Below are 19,474 nucleotides of genomic sequence, written 5' to 3' on the forward strand. Positions count from 1 at the left end.
GTGGAGTCACCAGCCCTGGAAGTGCTCAATAAATGTGTGGACATGGTACTTTGGGACATGATTGAATGGCCATGGTGGTGTTAGGTCAACAGTTGGACCTGAAAATCTTAGAGGTCTCTTCCTACAGAAACAGTTCTGTGATTTGCACAGAAAGCAGGGGACAAGGCTGCCATGTGTCCTAGCTCACCTGTGGAGGGTGAGGAAATAGCTTGGCTGGGCACACAGACCAAGGAGCCTGGAAGCTCTCCTGCACTGTGCAAGGGAAGTACACGTACAGGAAGCTGACCTGGTACCTAATGGCTTGAGGCAGAATTGGGAAGGAATCAGAGGAATTGGCTGGAATACAGCAGGACTTGGGAGATTTTTACAGTTCATTACTGAATTTTATGATCAACTTTTTATACTACAAAAAGGGAACAACTTCCAAAAAGACTGAAGTATTGACATTTTTAAGCAGGCTGTTGTGGGCTGAGGATCAAGAGAGGCATTGTTCCCCACTTCCCACTGCAGCACAGGAGCTGAACAGTTCTGACAGCGTTCAGGCAGTTAGGAGGTGGCAGGAAGGTTTTGTTTACCAAACTGCTGCCTGGTCAGGTGATCACAATGCCACCCTTACCTGTACAACTATCTCTAGTGTATCCAAAATAATCAGATTGGCTTCCGTCGCCAGATTTCCGTCGATCAGCGCCTCGTGTTCAATCTCTGCCCTTGATCTAACCAGAGAAAAGAAAGCAATAAAATGACCTTCTGTTTAAGCAGCACACCTACACATTTTCCAGTCCAAAATACTCTTATTAGTAGCAAACTCCCAGTTACAATTAATTTATTTATTACTGGACAGCACTGGGAGGATATTTCAGTGCACCTATTAAGAGGACAGGAAGGAAGACTTACACAGGCTTGACGTTCACCATACTAGGGGAGTTCACACTACTCTCTGACACTTGGTTACTCTCCCCAGAACACAACAACAGTTTGGAATCCAAGTCCAACTCAGAACTGGTTTAGTAGCGTGGTTAGGCATGCAACAGCACAACCAAGAACAGAACGTATGGGGTTATGTTATAGGCTATGGACACACGGTGGTGCTACACGAGCTGGTCTAGCTGCACTGTCGGGCCCAGCAGCTACGTTGGTTGTAGCACAGAGGCTGCAAACTTTGTCCTTTCAAGCTCCACTACATTACAGCTCTTGAAGAATATCTTCCTCTCCAAGAAAACTGGCAAACTTTTGCTGTTATACACCAGACACTCACTTTCCTTGAAACTCTTAGGAAGTTCATACACTGACTCACACTGGTGGCTCCAGGAGTTCAGCAGCAACCACCTAACTTAAGTGGCATGAGCTGCATTTGGCCAAGATCCAGCAGTATATTTAAAGAGCCCAGGTATGGCCTGTCCTGCCACGGGTGCCATCTGTGACAGACTCATGCCAGGCCACATCACAGCAGGAGTGTGACCCATGAGAACTGAAAAAATCCAAGCAAAATACACACCAAAGGGGACAGCAGCTGACTTGGTCTTGGACCTGTATTGCAGCAACCCTCCCCAGTCACACTCTGCTTCTGCTGGGAGCGGGGTTATACACTCTTTATCTGCTCTTCAGGCTCCAGAATGGGAAGGCTTGGGGCCTGGCCCTATGTAAAATAATATCATCTGCATAAAATAAAACCACCTGCAATTAGCTGTGCACAACTCTTTGTGTGGAAAGTCTAGCTTTCAGGTTTCAAAGGGCCAGACTCTACCCTGGCAAGCAGGACACACTTGCAGTGCCACAGAAGTGCAGTGCAATGGACCCAGGTCACAGTGAGCAAATAGCAGGTTTGTAGAGTTATCTAAGTAGTTTGTTCTGTGGGGTAAGATACCATCCTTTGACCATCAAAGCTGTTTCACATGTACATAAGGTCCTCCTGGAAAGGGGAAGGCTCAGACTCAGTGTCAGCAGTGAGCTGATGAGTTCTTCAGGCCAAATTTTAATCTGGTGTCACTCTGTCCACAGCTCCGGAGTTGTGCTATGGTGGAATTTCCACTTATATCACTTCATTAGTAGGTTGCAACACAGAGGTCACTTGGCTTTCCCAGTGCCTCAGCAGGACTGGGATCTTGGACAAAATGCCATTACTTGGCATTACAAGAGGTTGCAATCTTTTCTTGGACAAAGCAATCAGAAGCTGTGAAGATGTACTTTCTACTCCAGGCATCATCAGTGTCTCCAAGGGTAAAATTTGGCCTGATCCCTATCTAGGCTCTGGAGATCCCATTCCTCAGTTTCTTCAGAGCTTCATGTGGGTTGAGGTTGCTTTCCTAGCATGAGGAACAATTCTTTTGCTGGGAGGATGGAGACTGCAGGTTGCAATTTGAGGAAACAGAAAACGTGCACAGCAAAGCTCAAACACAATTCCTGAGCCCTCTGGATTAAACCACACCAAGAGAAGGAATTTTACAGGACATGGGTGTAATAAGCAGAAAGAGCTCATTCCAATCAGTTGCACACACACACCGAAAAAGTTCTGCCAAGCATCACAAACAATACTGTGATGATTGAGTCTGCAGATGTACAAAACGGCAATTTATAAGAACTGCACACCAATGCTACAGTACCTGGCTGGTTTGTGGCTTCTAAAAGCACAGCACATGTGGAAAAACAATCAAAGTGATGGATTAGGAGAGGAAAGGAAAGCGAGCTTTGACAACTCCAGAATGCTCTCATGGAATAAAGGAAATATGACACGAGATAGATTTGCTATCTGTGAAACTGCTAAAGGATCTTCTCTCTGAATTACAGCTTGCTACAGGGTTTTGAGAAGGCAATGGATTGTATCAGTTGCTTTAAATCTCATTTTAAAATCTAAGCAAGCAAGGGACAGTGGAAAAGCAAAGAGTTAGATAGGGCAGTGCTGGACTAAAAGCTATTTGCACACTGCCAGCCCTGCCTCAACTGAGGGACCAAAGCTGCTTGCATGAGAGCTAAGCGGACAGCTGCCATTGACGTTCTATGGGGAGAGAGAGACCCTGAGCTCTCACAGCCACTGTCACATTGTTAATGCAGAAGGATAAGGCAGAGTTACTTGTCAAGCTTCTCCGTGTTTTGACGCCAGTGGGTCATATCCTTTCTCCATCTCAGATTCTCTTGACTTCCAAATGCGCTCCCAGAAGGACTTCTCTCTGCAGGACAACATCAGAATAATAGTCAACTAATGCTGCTTTTTTGCATGGTTAGCAAATTGTTCACAGGTGACAGATGACAGCAAACTATGGCTTCCTAGAGCCCAAGGCTGTGGCTCTCACCCAAGATGTTTACATGGCCCCTAATTCTGTCTCTGCTCAGTGGCACCAAAGGTCACTTCACTTGCAGTGGGTTTTCTGTGCAAGGGAGCAATAAGCAATGGAGAGCACATTGTGTGCTGCCACACACCAGCTCACTGCAAAGCTAATAGAGAGGCAGCTGAGACACTCAAATCAGGGAGGTAGCTCTCAGGGCTGGGAAGAGAAGCACCTTCCCTGGACTGGTCGTGGCAATCCTCAGCAGTCTGATGCTGCTGTCCTCAAATGGCTGTGACCGTTTGAGGTTGTGCCTTTAAGAAAAGGGACACCATGGCCGAATGTTTTATAAATAAAAGACAGGTCTAAACTAATTTCATTGGTGGAGAGGCAGAGCACTGCCTTAAGTTTTGATTCCCAGTGAGACTAGTCTCAGTCTTGCACTTTCTCCTTTCGCAGCTTGCGGCTTCTGGACTTTCGGCCAGACTGACCTTGAGCAGATAAGGCCTCTACTAACACATAACTGCTTTTAATTAACAATTATTCCTTTTCTCTCTTTCTAACCCTCTCTGGGGAAAAGGGGGAGAGAAGGGGGGTACAGGGGGGGGAACCCTCCTCAGCAGAGGAGGGAATCTCATTCCTGTGTTACTTTGTGTATATTTCTGTATATATATTGTAAATACTGTTAATGGTGTATATAAACCTGCATTTCCTAAACCACTTGTAAATACAGCACATTTCCTTTGCTAATCCTGTTGTGGTTTTTTTTCCTTCTTTCATTTTTCTTTCCCTTAACTTACAGGGGGGGGAAGAAGGCTTGAGGCCTTCCCCTCGACCCTCGACAATGGCACAGCCATGTTCTCAGAGTCATAGAATGGTTTGGGTTAGAAGGGACTTTAAAGGTCATCTAGTTCCAACCCTGCTACCATGGGCAGAAGCACCTCCTACTAGACCAGATTGCTCAAGGCCTCATCCAACCTGTCTTTGAACACTTCCAGGCTGAGAGAATCCACAAATTCTCAGCGCAACCTGTTCCAGTGCCTCACCACCCTTGTAGGGAAAATTTCCTACTAATGTCTCATCTAAATCCAGCTTCTACCAGTTTGAAGCCATTATCCCTTGTCTTGTCACTCCATGCTTTTGTCAAAAGTCACTCCCAGATCTCCTGTAGCCCTCTTCAAATATTACAAGGCTATTCTAAAGTCTCACCAGAGCCTTCTCTTCTCCAGGCTGAACAAACCAAACTCTCTCAGCCTGTCATCTTCTTCTTCTCTCCCTACCTCACAGTCTTTTCTGTCTTTATTCTCATTGCAGAGGAATTTCAACTAATAGAGGCAATCAAGCCAGATTAAGGTGAAAAAAAAAAGTCCCCATCTCTCTGAAGTGATTCAACAATTATGACTCTAAAATATTTATATAGCTTAGCTGACAGTGACTGGCTCACATGTACTGGGATGCCTGTGGGAGGGCAGAAGACAAAAACACAGTTCTGATTCTTGTCCTAATCCTTGAGCCATCCCTCCTCACAAACAACATAAACAGCAAAAATCATCAGAAGGTGCTTGTTACCCAACTACTGACTATTTCAAGACTCATTAAGTTAGCAAAAATACCCAGGCATTTTCAGAGCTATCAAAGAAAGATCAGGCAGTTTGTTTCCCACTCTGATCCTTGCACAGGACACACTAGGAGTTGGCTCTGAAAGATGCTACTCTGGAAGAAGTTTAGGCAAGAACAAACCATGAATGAGAGATGATCACAAAAATAATCAAATAATAAATAAACTGCCTAGAGATGGAATGTAGGAAAAGTGTAGAGATTTTGCAGAGCCACTGAAGCATGCTGCAAACAGCTTTTTCCAGGAGCCTTTCTGTCTGAAGGTCTTGATGGGTAGCATCCCACACCAGAGAGGGGTGCGACTAATTGCTGGGGATGAGAGTAGCAGATTTTGTAAACAGGGGACTGCACAGAAGACTTCTTTACTTACCTAGCTGTCCTCTGCTTCTTCGCACCATTTCCTGCCTTGCCCCTATGCTTCCCAAAATAGCTTCTTCAAGTTTGGCTCTCATGTCTTTTGACTTCTTGAATGTCAGACTGTTCATTCTTTCAAACACTTTCTTGCCCTGCAAGTTTCAAAGGAGAGTGTGAAGGAAGATTCTCTCTATCTGGGTTATGTTTTAAGCACTAACAACTCAAAATATTTTTCTTGTCTAAAGACATACAGCAAGAAAGGAACACAGATTTAGTTGCTAGCTAATCTACCCAGACTCCAGCACAGCTACAGAATGACCAAGCAAAATGACCAAGAGCTATCCCCTCTCCCTGCAGCAGCAGTTCCCAGCAGCACAAAATGCCTGAGAAGTAAAACATGGCATGAACACTTGAATGGCTGAAAAGTAAACATGGAAAAAGGCTGGAGGTTGCCACAGAGGCGTGCTTAGCCTTGGGATTTTGAATACAGGAAATACTTGGGAGAAAGCAGGAAATGCCTTTCTGCAGTCGTGTAGAGGATGGGAGTGTAACATTCCTTGGGCAAGCCCCAGAAGGAACTTCAGGAGGTTTCAACAATGTAGCAGTACCTTGTATTCAAAGCAGGATACACAAAGATAAAGCAAATCCAGCAGGCGATTGAGCTGCAGCACTGACAAATCTGTGAACCACTTCTGCAAGACGCTTTCATCCGCGTTCTTGAGCACCCACAACAGACAGATCAGAAGGCTGCGGCTGGACTCTGTTGAGAAGGTGGAGTGCTGCCTGCCACTCTGAAAAAAGACATATTGGCACACTGTAGTTCATGTCCAAACACTTTAATCATCACCCAAAGGATCTGCACCAGTTACCAGCCCAGCCTTGGTAATTTCCAAATAGGAAAAGAAGTTGAAGACCTTTTTTTTGCTGACAACTAGAGACACATACTTCTCCTTCTCAAGTCAAGAGCTCAGTGGAGCTCATGGGCAGTCCAGCCACAAGAGTAAAGCAGCAGTTTGAACCAAAATAATCACATTATATGAATGAGTTTCTCTTCAGGCAGCAAAACATCCTTTCCCTTAAGATGCCTTAAATAACCTCCAGCAGGTTAATAGTTAAAGCAGAGGAGCTTCACTCACTATCTCATGTGTCAGTGTCTTTGTGTGCACCTAAACTCCACCCAATTGGAGTCCTGCAGGAGTAGAGGGAGGAGAAGGGAGAAGTGGAAGGGTCTGCCTGCTGTGGGAACCAGGAGGATTCCCTCCCTGTGCAGAGCACAGGGAAAATGGCCCATGGGATTTAGATGTGGGAGGAATTTTCGCTTAGAGCTCATACTGACCATTGCACTTCAAAGAGCTTGTAATAGATTGTATCAGTGAACAACAACGACAAAAAAGAGGCAAAGAATCTTTATCAGAAAAGAGAATTATTCCATTTTCTGAGGTCTGTGGATTTTCATTCCTGCCTGGCAGACACAACAACATGCAAACATGATTTGATCCTCTTTGTTTTTCACTCTATGCCTGTGTAACACCCAGCTGCAAACTGATACGAGTCCCTTCCACTCATTGACCAGTCACAGAGGACCTGCATGTGTAAATATTTGCTTGTTGACACAGACTGAGGGTCAAGGAATAGGGAGAGATGGTTTTGTACCGATGAGGTGAGTAGAAAACTGCTGGGCCGGGTGAGCTGAGGGACTGATGTTCCTGCAATGGCCATGGCGACGGTCTGGCTTATCATGCTGCCACCCTCGCTCTCATAGTCATCAACGGCGACACAGCTTGGCCTCCCTCGCTGATTGTGACTCTCTGTTGGGAAATACGTCCATCTAGTCAATCCTCACAGTCAAAGTTTCTCTCCCCAGCCTCCCTCCACAGTGCTACTTTCACTGAACTGTCTGTGAATGCACACTGAAAATCAACACACTTATGGGATCCTGCAGGGCTGTTACTTGAGGTCATGAAAAGCAGAGAAAACAACAATTTTCCAATGCAACCTACAAAACCTCAGGATCTAGAGCTCTTCTGAAGGTAAGACCTTGAATACTTCACTCCAAATCCTTACATGCAGCTCTATTCTGCCATTAAACTCAAAGGATGTAGAGGACAACTCCAAATTCCAAACTATTCCAGACAGTCTCTCCTCTGATTTGAAATAAGCCATTGCTGCTACTATTCAGGATACTTTGTAAAGCACCCCTGCATTTAACTGCTGACAGGGCACACACCAAGAGGAAGAAGAAGAACTCTGCTTATCCTTTGGAATTGTTGTGAGAATTGTACCTTCCTTCAGGGAGGCTGTGGTGAGGTAGGTGTTGGCCAAGTAACTAGAGATAGAACAGGAGGGAATGGCCTCAAGCTGCACCAGGAAAGGTTTAGGCTGGACATTTGGAAAAAAATTTCACTGACAGGGCTGTCAGGCATTGGAATACACTGCCCAGGGAGGTGGTGGAGTCACTATCCATGGATGTGTTTAAAAGCTTTGTACATTTGGTGCCTGAGGATATGGTTTAGTGGTGGACTTGGTAGAGTAGGGTTAAGTTTGGACTTGATGATTTTGAAGTTCTTTTCCAACCTAAGTGATAGCATGACTCTACAGCATGTGGGGTGACTTTCTAAGCAGGTCAGAGACATGGAGGAAGGTTGTACACAGTAGCCGGCCAGATGTAAACTAAAATGCATTTCATGCAAACAAGTGGGCAGATGCAGCTTTTGAGCATTAACAGTCCCTGAAGATCCATTTCACAAGCGTAGCTGAGGAAACGGATGTGAGAACACCTCCAAATTGTAACCAGAAACAGAAACAATCTCATCCAACAGCAGAGGGCTTTGCAGCTCCATTCTAGAACCCAACCACTCAAGTCTTGTGAGAGATGAAGATGTGTTCAAAGCAGAGAACACCAAATACCTGTGAAGTCGTAGAGCTGAGGCACGGTCTCCATGATCACGCCAATCAGAGGTAGATACAGCATTGCCACCCGGGCCTTTACCTGGGGGTCAGCGTACCGTGGATCCGAGTCGTGACTGGACAGCAAGTTGTGTACCATATTGATGACCTTCTTATGCAATCCAAATAAACTGTTAAAAGAGAGTTGGGTCACACAGATTAGTTAATACCCTCAAAGCAAACTATACTTTGTAACTAAGGGGGCTTCACAAAAGAAAAAAAAAAAGGGGGTGCAGGGGAAAGCTCTGGTTTTTTATTTTTAACTTCACCTACAGTGCCATTACATGGATTTTTGGGTCTCCAAGGTATTTTACAAATGGTTGGCTTTTTGCTGTGCCATATAAAATGCACCCAAAAAGAATCTTGTGGAGCAGCAGAGCCAATAGATTGTCAACACTCTTAGATTTTCCATATACCAAAGCCCCAGCTACTGCTACGCTGAAGTATTGAGTTTGCTAAAGGTCATCAGGAGAACTTAAGGAATATGGAAAACAGCGAGAGAAACTTGAGAGGACAGTGGGTTTAGTTTAGTGGAAAACTATTTATTGTGCTCTTTTTTGGGGGGTTCTATTTAACACCATTTACAGCGAGGAAAGCCCGCCTAAGACAGAACATTGCTGTCATTGCATAGTCAGGAATTTGTTGCTTCTGTTTCCCAACCCTTTGTGTAATTATTCAACCAAAGCAGTAGACTACAAATCCTTAACTCTGAATTCAAAGTGTCAAAGAAATGGAGGGGTAGAAGGACAAAAAAGGCAAAAAAGTATCAAACAATGGCATGGCCCAAGCACTATGCTCTTTGGAAGGGCACCCCACGTGAGCCTACTTGGTGCTTGTGCACCCACACAAAGTCCCCCAAATCTCTCAAGAAGTCACTCTGCTCCTTTTAATTCCCTCAGCCACCACACAGAGGCAAAACTCTCTCAGAGCAAATAGCAGCTATCTCAGTAGCTATTTGCTTCTGTAGGCAAACCAGGCCAAGAAGACAACTTTACCCCATGCATGAAGCAGCCAAGGAAGCTCATACATTATGCATTAGCAGAACATAAGCTTCAATGTTCAGACCTGAGGTATTAAAACAAGTGTTGAATTTCAGGCAGTATCCACTTTACCTGAAAAGTAGAGTTGAGTTCTGGTTAAGAAAGACAAGAGGTTTTGACTGGATTGTTGGGGGGTTTAAAATGATCAGGCAGGTTAGGAGGACATTAGCTAGTTGTAGCTACACCTCTTTCCTGTGCTTTTTAATCAAGCCCTAATGAGATCCTGCAATTACTTGTTTGTGTAATTTGTGAGATCCTTAACAACTGGGAAGGAAATGCTTATTGAAGTGACTGGTTCCTTCAGATTAAGGTTAAATAAAAAGTCTTTGTATTACTTTGAAGGAGTGGTACCTAGGTTGTGTTTCTCACAGTTCAAGGGAAACTACCCTGTGGGCCACAGAACTGTATACAGAGAAAATATATCCAAATAAAGCAGCCTAGCTCAAACCTAGAGCTACACATTTTTTTTTTCATAGAATCACAGAATTATTTTGTTTGGAAGAGACCTGTATTATCACTGAGTCCAACTCTTAACCCAGCACTGCCATAGTGCTGCCAACACAGCACTAAACCATACCCCTCAGCACAACTGCACAGCTTTTCAGTCCCTCCAGGGACACTTTCACTGACAGCCTGTTCCAGGACTTGACAACTCTTTCAGGGAATAAATAATTCCTAACCTCAAACTGAACCGGCTCTGACACAACTTGGGGTCCCTCTTGTCCCACCTGTTCCTTGGGAGAAGACACCAACCCCCACCTGGCTCCAGCCTCCTTTCAGGGAGATGCAGAGAGCCAGAAGGCCTTCCCCTCAGCCTTCTTTCCTTCAGGTTGAACAACCTCAGTTCACCTAGCTGGTCCTTATCAGACTTGTGCTCCAGAACCTCCATTAGCTTCACTGCTCCTCTTTGGACATGCTCCAGCACTTTTCCTCTTATCCAGAACAGAGTAGGTACCATGGTGGATCAATCCATAGTGCAGAGGAGGAAACACAGCCCAGTAATCTTTCTGGCTGATAATGCAATGAATTGATCTTTCTACACTCCACATGTCCCCTCTGTTATCTCAGCCCTGGCCTGAATTTGTGTCAACATCACACAGTATAGGGAACTGACTTTTGTCACTGAATCCTGAGGGCCCAATTCTGATTTTCCCACTTCTGCCCTGTAACGTTGGTCAATGGGGGCACCACAAGAGGAGCAGTATGAGTTAATAACCAAAACAATACAGCACTGTTTTGCTTGGACTCACTCCATGTAAGTCACACTCGGCTGGCTTCTTTCAGCTGCAAGCTGTATTGTCCTTTAGACTGCAGGTGCTCAGAAGGAGGACTGTGATGTACTGGGTGACCATACAGCACCTTCACACACCAGAATACTGCAGCCTCTTCCAATTCCATGAAAAGATTTCTTCTAAAATGGGAGCTAAAATTTACCATGCTCTGCTAACAGAGCACAAAAATGGACAGAGCACATTTCTGGCTCTGTACCTCCCATCAAAACCTAAGGCAAAGCTCTAATACATCAAGAAACTAGATGTACATCCCTTTCCACTCCTGCAGGATAATGTAACTGGGAACAGTTCTGAGCTTTTTCCAATGCTGGCCAAAACATTTTAATCACAGGTATATCTGAAACCTCTACTAACAATCTGTTGATTGTTAAATGAATGTTGAAAGTCTTCACAGGCAAAGAAGAGCAGATCTGAACAGACTGGGATATATCATATGGTGGATCTACCAGGGCAAAGACAGAAGGTTGAAGCCTGAGAGCAGCTAAAAAGCTGCAAACTATAAGACATTCTGGAAAACAATAAGCCCCAAGTACATTGCTGGTTTGTATCTCCAGTAAAATTCAGAAGATTTGTCAAAAACGCATCTCCAGAGCTGAAGTGGTATCAGGTGGCTCCTTCTGCCTAGACAAGATTTGAGAGAGGAGTTGTTTCCCCAGTGGATGCCATGAACATCATGCTGATGGCTCCTTTGTGCAGCCTGGTCCAGGCTTAAGTGCTGACAATAGCAAGGTGAAAGAACTCAAGAGGCAGGTAGGTGAGCACAAAAAGTTTGTGAAGAACAAGGGCAAATACAGCCAGAGACAGGACCTGATTTCTAACCAGTGAGCAGAATCTTTCTATGCTACAAAAAGGATTTCTGCAGACAGTGGATGTGGGTAAAGATTTGCTCTTTTTTCCATTTCAGGCCAAACAAACAGGCCTGCAGTGTGTTATGTACATATACAAGAAAATATTTTCATTTACAGCATTGCTTTCTTCTCCAATAGGAAGCAAAATGAATGTTTAACTCCTGAGACTTCTTGATAAAGGGACAGAATTAACCATGAATCATCAGCATTTGTTGACTTGGCTGATATTTCTGAGTCCACCTTGAGAAAAACGCCTGTGAGAGAATTTAAGACTGTGGAAGCCATCAATAATTCCCACTGAAACCCATTTTAAAGAAGCAAGGCAGAATATAGCCCTAAATAACACCAGTAACAGACTGGATGTCAGAGCTACAGGCTACACTCCTGCTTCAGAAAATTATTTGCTGCAGAAGCCAGGCAAGCCACCAACAAACTTTATTTGCTTGACTCTATTTGTCTATTTATGTAACCCACAGGGGCCTCATCAATGCATAATTTATGCTTAAAAAGAGCTGGCAGGACCATAGGCAAAATATATTGTAGCATTTAAACCCACCAGCAACAGAGATTTCCTAAATGTTGAAAATTATTTTCTTGTTACAATTGAGAAAACCTATTTTCCTCTTAGAGATCCAGCAGTGCCACTGTGGCAGCTGAGGGCTCAGGCAGGGCTCTTTTCCTTCTTCTCAGCTGGAAAAATGTGAATGAAATCATGTTTACAGAGTCAGGGCTAAGGAAGGAAGAAATGTGAGGGGTAAAGGGAAAGAAGATTCTTAAAGACCTGGTTTCTTATCTTTGCAGCTCACAGGCGCATCATATAATGGCCCAGGTTGGAAGTGACCTCAGAGATCAACTACTCCAACCTCCCTTCCCTGCCTTGGGCAGGGAGACCTCTCAACTATACTCAGCTGCTCAAGGCCTCCAGAGAGGAGGCACCCACAACAACCTGGGCAACCTGTTCCAGAGTCCCACCAACCTCCTACTGAAGAACTTCTTCCTAAGATCCAGCCTAAAACTACTCTCCCTCAAACAATTCCCCTTTGTCCTAGTGCTTATGAAAAGTCCCTCTGCAGCCTTCCTGTAGGGTCCCTTCAGGTATTGGAAGGCAGTTATAATGTCTTCCTGGAGTCTCCTCCTCCCTAGGCTGACCAATTCCAGCTCCCTCAGCCTATCCCCATAGCAGAGGTGTTCCAGCCCTTGGATCATCTTTGTGGCCCTCCTCTGGACTCACTCCAACAGCTCTGCATTCTTCTTATGATGGGGACACCAGAACTGGATGCACTGTTTGAGGTGGAGTCTCACAAGAGCAGAGTAAAAGGGCAGAAACGCCTCTCTTGCCCTTCTGGCCACACTCCTCTTGATGCAGCCTTTTACTTTTGAATTAATTCTGCCCATGCCAGAACTTGTTTTGCACCCACCATTTGCTTGGAATTACAGAAAATTCTTGGGGGGAAAAAAAAGATAATAATTGTAAAGGTTTACCCTTCTGCATCAGGATCTAAGATGACAGCCAGCTCTGTTAACACAAGCCCAGCCAAGTAATGCTGTTGGCGGAAAGGCACAGACAATTCAAACATATTTGCAATCTTCTGGTCTTGGACGTTTGTGGAGAACCCAGAACTCTGTGGAGAAAAAAAAATAATAAAAAAAATCAAGTTTCAGAAGTTGCATAATGAAACTCCTTGGAACACAGAGGCAAAGCTTATGAAATACATGAGAAGTGGCTTCCAGAATTAAAGACAGTCTCAGACAAGCTACCTTTACCCTCTTTTCATTTGGGTCTAGCCACATCTACTTACTGCACACCCATGCTCACTAACTCTCCTATTAATTGTGTTTATTGTTATTGCCTTCCCACCCACAGGGTAAGTCTTAGGGAACTTAAGCCAAATAACCTCTGAAAGTGGATTAAACTTTTAACTCGTGTATGGATCCTCTTATTCAGGCTAAAGAAAGCTTTAATTTGATTTAGTTTAGGTAATTTTGCCGCTAATTAATCCACTTCAACAGCACACTTGCTAATTCCAATTAATTATTCTGAGTGGGCCAGGAATAGGCTGCAGTGCACTAGAAAGATCCTTGGTTTCTAAGAAGAGGGTAGCACTGGACAAGGTATTTTCTTTAATGGCTCATTCATGTTCATACAGGAGGGGGCTAGGGCCATAAGGACAGAGTTTGGTCACTATGAGGATAGGGACACTTTTTTTTTTCATTAATAAAGCATCAAATAAAGATAAAACCAATGTGGAAGGAAAACCTAATTTCTAAGTAAACACTTCCAAAAAATATTAACAAGCAGAGACTGAAAGACAGATGACAGAACTGCCTCCTATGAGTTAAGTCTCAGAACAAAGCTCAGCTACAAAGGATCTTTGTCACAGCATACCTGAGAAGTTGCTGAAGACACAGATGGTGATGGAGATGCAGGTGGTGTGAGCAAGCTGCAGGGTAAATTCAAGGTGACGTAGTGTTCATGGCTGCAAATGATACGGAGGAAGTCCAGCCTCAAAGATGCCAGGTTACTCGGATTTGATAGGGAATACAGCTTTGTAGAAACCTGGCAAGTTAAGCCCAAAAAACTGCAGTTAAGAACAAAAGAGAGCATAAATGCAGCATGAGCAGCCCTGTCCCACCACTGCTCCCTAAAAACACTTCCAAAGCAAGAAGTGAAGAGCTTGATATCAATTAATGGTCACATAAATTTTGTGCTACAGATAAAACTTCTGACGTGCAGGAGGCATCTCTGTCCCAGCCGGTGGCTTACATATCCATACAAGGAGTGTATGACAGCCATATCACTGTAAATAAATGAAGAACTATGCACTGCACATAGCATATCCACATTCCTCTGATTTCAGGAGGGAGTTGTGAGAAGCAGGACCACACAGGGTGATGTGTGGTCAGAGATGTAGGTTGGCTAACAAACAGTAGGCAACAATTCAAATGTTCTTGCCCCTTAATTAAAATATTTTAGACTGTAGCAAAAATGAGTCTAAGCCTAAGCTCCTAATACTTCATCAACTCATTTGTACACAGTGTCAGCACAGACATTTTCAGTCAGACAACACTTTGTGGTTCAGGGTGATTTCCTTGCCGTAAAGCCGCAAATGAGCTTCCAAACACATCACGTAAGAGCCCTCTTCATGGGAAAGGAGACCTTGCATCCTCAGAAGGATGGAAGGTGAGCGTGGTGATCAATGTGATCATATAAGGGCAATGTGTCCTTGAGAGACACACTGACAAATCACAACAGCCTGAGCTCAAAATCTCCTACTTTGATTTTTGAGTGATTCAATCACTCTCAGTGTGGTGAGCAGAGGGAATCATTCTTCCTTCCTGTCGCATGTCCATTCACTCAAGGGGGTTACTGCTAATTCTAATTTAAAAGTGTAATCAGAGAGGCATAAACTCTAAATCACCTCTGAGAATGCCTTGCTTGCTCTGAAAAGACCTGAATAGCAGAATTCTGTGTTCATACTTTGCCATCTGGCCAAAGGAAGTTAGAGTAATAGGCTACGCTACCGTGCCCAGCGATGTCATAACATTTATCTGCATTCACCTGTTTGTAGCAGGTCTTAATAAGACCAAAAACAAATCCTCTGTCCATGATAGACAACAGATCATTGAGGAAAAATGCAAGACTGGTGTTGAGCCTTTCCACCATTTCTGTATCCTAGAGAGGAGAAAAACAGGAAAGAAAATGAAGAGCATGTTATGTTTTCAATTCCTGCTGTAGGCACTGGCAAACAGAGAGCAGGAGGTCTGGTGCCTGAGCTTTGGAAGGGGTTCAGTTTAATTGTTTGCTGTTACCTTCTGAAACCGAGAAACTATATCACCAGCAATTGTGCTGACCAAAGCATTCACATCATCCATGAAACGCTCAGGGAAACGATTCTTTCTGGGAGCATCCAGTTTGTCAGCAAAATACAAATGATGCACCATGCTCTTCACCTACAGCAACATAAATTACAACAAAGTCACTTGCAGTTGTTGCTGTCTGTGATTTAAACTATGAACTGTAAGACAATATGGCTCTCTACAGCTACCTGAAGGTTGTAGTGAGGTGGGTATTGGCCTCTTCTCCCAGCTAACTAGTGACAGAACAAGAGGGAATGGCCTCAAACTGTACCAGGGGAGGTTTGGGCTGGGTATTAGGAAAAAAAGATTCACTGAAAGGGTTGTCAGATATTGGAACAGGCAGCCCAGGGAGGTGGTTGAGTCACTATCCCTACATATGTTTAAAAGCCACGTAGAATATGGTGCCTGAGAATATGGCTTAGTGTTGGACTTGGTAGATTAGGGTTAATGGTTGGACTCAATGATCTTGATGGTCTTTTCCAACCTAAATGATACTACAGAATGTGGGGTGACTTTTTAAGCAGGTCAGAGACACAGAGGGAGGTTGGCTACACATATACAGTAGCCAGCCAGACATAAACTAAAAGGCATTGCTAGCTTTTTGCTTCACACAAACAAGTGGGCAGATGCAGATTTTGAGTGTTAACAGTCACTGAAGATCCATTTTGGAAGTGCAGCTTAGGAAATAGATGTGAAATGGATGTGAAAAACACATCCAAATTGTCACTCAGAAATAATCTCATGCAACAGTGATGGGGTTTGTAATGCCATTTTAGAACCCAACCACTCAGTGATCTTGAAGGCCTTTTCCAACCTGAATGATTCTATGAACAAGCAAGGTGTCTACTCACCATCAGCTCAAAGAAGAACCAGGCCTGCTGGAGGGCTGCCTCTCGCACGCTCCCGCTGCACACAACCCACTGTAAGGCCAGCTCTTCATGGAATAGCTACACAGATTCAAACCCAGAGTTAGCTTGAGCCTCAAGATCAGCTCAACAAAATAGTCCTCATGAGAAATGGCAGCAAGGTCCATGGGAAGTATGGCAAACAATGAGGTTAAGCAAAATAAGTAACTGGGAACATGACAGCAGTGGTGGCAGCCCTTAAAGAAATCCCCAGCCAACAATGATGGATGATGTTATGGTATGGGATGTGAAAAACGTTTTACAGTATCTTGCTCCAAAATTGAATTTCAAGTGTCAAAAGAATTTTCCACCCTCCCACCCTGCCCCCACCCCCCTCCCCCCCAAAAAAAAAATAAGAGGCAAAATAAAAAAATTTGGTGCTCAAATTAGTTTAGTGTAAAATTCTACCTTTCTGCCTGGTCTGATTTTCGCAGGAAAAAGGAGTAAAAAGCGGACATATAAAGTGATTTGTATAAAGATGTATATTTACTGTGAGAAAGGACTTAAAACAGTCAGGGTGAAACGTGGGGCTGTGAAACAGCTTTTTGATTTATTTTCTTGGGAGGACCAATGCACAGATTGGATCTTGTCAGTGCTCACATTTTCATCAGAGATACAGGCACTTTGCCTTTCTAACACTGTTTAGGAGGCTCTCATCTCCTCCACGTGAGGGATTCAAAGTTCACTTTCTGGAACCACTTTGGATTAGCCCCTACATAACTGAGCTCAGCACACATCTGGAATGCTGGCCACCTAACACATTATAATTTTGCACACAAGGGCGTACCATTTACACGTCTAGACAGTACTACTCATCTCTCTTGAAAGCCAGTAACAAATTGGCTGCAAACATTATGGACATTAAATCAGACAAGTTACTCCTGATCATTTTATTTCTTCCCAATTCAACTCTGTCAGAAGACTTCACATTCACTACAGCCTGGATGTTCAGAGGTGCTAAGCAACAGTAGTTCCTAACGACCTCAGGAGCGGGGTGGGTGGGTGGAAATAAATAAATCAGGCTCCAAATACAAGAATAGATTGCATCATTGTTTTCAGAAAGACTTGACCTCCCTGCCCCACAATATTAATTGTCTTCACTGAAATCTACCTTTTTGGTTGGTAATCGTCCTGTTAATGTTTGTAAGAAACTTGACGTCTCAGTGTGCGAAGACATACGATTACAACTTCGATCCGTAGCCTACGGAGTGGAGATGAATGAATGATGACAGGACATTAAAGTTTGCTGTTGATGGGTTTGTTGGTTTGCTTCTTTTTTTTTTTGCAGCTCAAGGACAAAGTACGTTTACAAAAATATTCTGCCAAACTGTAGGCTTTTTTTTTACTGCCTTTACACCTTTTTATGCAATCTCACAATTCTTAATCATTGATGGGTTGGGTTGAAACAAAACAACAGTGGTTTTTGTCCAATTGGTTTAAGACAGACAGGCTGTTTAAATATCTGCATGGTCTTATGCACAAAGACACTTAATGCTGCAAAGCATGAAACTTTTTCATCCTTGTATTTCATCAACATGCATAGGTCAAGGAGGTAACACTTGGAATTTCAGTCCATACCTCTCAATCTACCAGAGGACAAGTGCATGGGGATGTACCCCACAGCAATGCTGACGCTGGCACAAGGAATGAGAAAGTTACTGAAGTTCTGTTTCTGATGGAAATAATTTGCCATGAGTGCAAGTGAATACAGACTAAATATTTCTGGAAGACTGATAAGGAGGTACAGCTGAGAGGTACGTTCAGAGCAACCATGCAGTGGAAAGCAGCAGGCAACAGGGGCTAAATAAATGATCTCTGACTGAAGCTGCTGTAAAGTTTTCATACTTTGCAACACAGAACAGATACAACTGGCCCTAGCAAGTCTCTGGCTCCAGCACTCAAATTTACAGGTTTTAAAGAAGGAATTTTACATGTGGTAATCAATTTTGGTTTAACAACATTCCACTCAAACAGTTGTGAAGGATTAATTGATGATGAATACTAAATGCTTGATGAAGATGGCAAAATGGTTCACAACGTCAAAAGAAATGGCAAACGTGGACAGACATGAAGCTGTGTTTAATGTTCCCACTTATAAAGGTGCTCCACCTGAAGCTGAAACTAGTGTTAAGAGAGAAAGAAAAGAAAAGCAGTCACAGCATTTACATTTCACAGACCAGCAACCATTGAAATGAAAGAAGGCGACACGTTCACACACTTTGGGGTTTTTCATGCAGCGTGGTGAGGTGGTGGGGGAGAAGATGCTATTTCACAAAATAAAACTCATAAAGCTTTCAAGGAATAAATAAACAAAGAAAACCAAACCACCAAAACCAGAGTATACACTGAAAGGAAGATAATCTACAGGGAAACACCACAGAAAACAAAGCCAGAAAAACCTCTACCGAAGACACCACCTGTGTTGACTCTGCACTTGGGCTGGGGTTGGATCCCCATGGGGCTGCTTTTGGACCACCAGTGTTTACCCAGGAATTGGAGCGGTCTAAACCCTGGGCATGTAATAGAAAGCAGTTGGGAAAGGAAAGAAATATTACATGTTGCATGCCATACAGTAGTCAAAGTTTAGTCCTTAAAAGCAATTAAACCAGGAACACTGCAAACAGGTCATCAGTTAGTACTGTTAAAGCAGGCTGAACTCCCAGGTGTCTGTTGAGACATTTTAATCCAGGATTATTTTGTATCTCCAAATCAATACTGTTGACAGTTCTGGTCTAACCTGTCCTGTCTGTAATGCTGCACATTCAAAAACTATCCTCTTCTTGAAAAAGTCACTCTTACTTTGATCAATTTGTTCACTTCAGTTTACGGAGTCAGCTGTGGCTCAGTGTGACAGAGGAAAACTGGTGCATGGATGTGAAAACCACAAAGGATGTTCTTTGAGGTTTCCAGCACTTTTAGGGTAGCCCACAGTTTATAAGCTCCTACAGTTCTTACAGAAATGCTGAGAAACTGAAGAGAAAAAAAAAAAAAAATCAGAGTCCCAGCATAGCAGGGGCTGGAAAGGACCTCTGGAGATCATCCAGTCCAATTCTCCTGCTAAAGCAGGGCACCCACAGCAGGCTACCCAGGATCACAATGGCCAGGAGGGTTTGGAATCTCTCCAGAGAAGGAGACTCTACAACCTCTCTGGGCAGCTTACTCCAGGGCTCTGTCAGACTCAAAATAAAGAATTTTTTCCTTATGTGTTGGTGGAACCTTCTAAGTTCCAGTTTGTACCCACTGTCCACTGTCCTGTTACTGGACACCACTGAGAAGAGTCTGGCCCTACCCTCTTACCTCCCACCCTTAAGCTCTTGCTGAGCATTGAGAAGATTCCCTCTCAGGCTGTTCTTC

At 43.8% G+C, this 19,474-nt stretch overlaps 1 protein-coding gene across 15 annotated transcripts in view; it reads right to left on the reverse strand.

The window, feature by feature from the left end:
* DOCK7 (dedicator of cytokinesis 7) overlaps window positions 1–19,474 on the reverse strand; it is a 123,515-nt gene that overhangs the window by 25,737 nt on the left and 78,304 nt on the right. For 4 of the 15 annotated variants that reach the window (XM_068140766.1, XM_068140768.1, XM_068140767.1 and 1 more), the window contains exons 23-36: window positions 18,538–18,630; window positions 17,232–17,321; window positions 16,067–16,162; window positions 15,168–15,308; window positions 14,917–15,030; window positions 13,744–13,914; window positions 12,840–12,979; window positions 8,139–8,308; window positions 6,885–7,039; window positions 5,840–6,022; window positions 5,248–5,383; window positions 3,068–3,164; window positions 2,601–2,618; window positions 617–713 (exon numbers count right to left, since the gene is read on the reverse strand). In XM_068140766.1, the coding sequence (XP_067996867.1) occupies window positions 617–713; window positions 2,601–2,618; window positions 3,068–3,164; window positions 5,248–5,383; window positions 5,840–6,022; window positions 6,885–7,039; window positions 8,139–8,308; window positions 12,840–12,979; window positions 13,744–13,914; window positions 14,917–15,030; window positions 15,168–15,308; window positions 16,067–16,162; window positions 17,232–17,321; window positions 18,538–18,630 (1,701 nt within the window). The remainder of the gene's footprint in view (window positions 1–616; window positions 714–2,600; window positions 2,619–3,067; window positions 3,165–5,247; window positions 5,384–5,839; window positions 6,023–6,884; window positions 7,040–8,138; window positions 8,309–12,839; window positions 12,980–13,743; window positions 13,915–14,916; window positions 15,031–15,167; window positions 15,309–16,066; window positions 16,163–17,231; window positions 17,322–18,537; window positions 18,631–19,474) is intronic. The other 11 variants (XM_068140772.1, XM_068140770.1, XM_068140771.1 and 8 more) reach the window with 6 other exon arrangements.

The sequence above is a fragment of the Melanerpes formicivorus genome, unplaced genomic scaffold, assembly GCF_026170545.1.
Source record: "Melanerpes formicivorus ecotype bairdi unplaced genomic scaffold, bMelFor1.0.p_v2 SCAF_7, whole genome shotgun sequence".
In the NCBI taxonomy this organism is placed as follows: domain Eukaryota; kingdom Metazoa; phylum Chordata; class Aves; order Piciformes; family Picidae; genus Melanerpes; species Melanerpes formicivorus.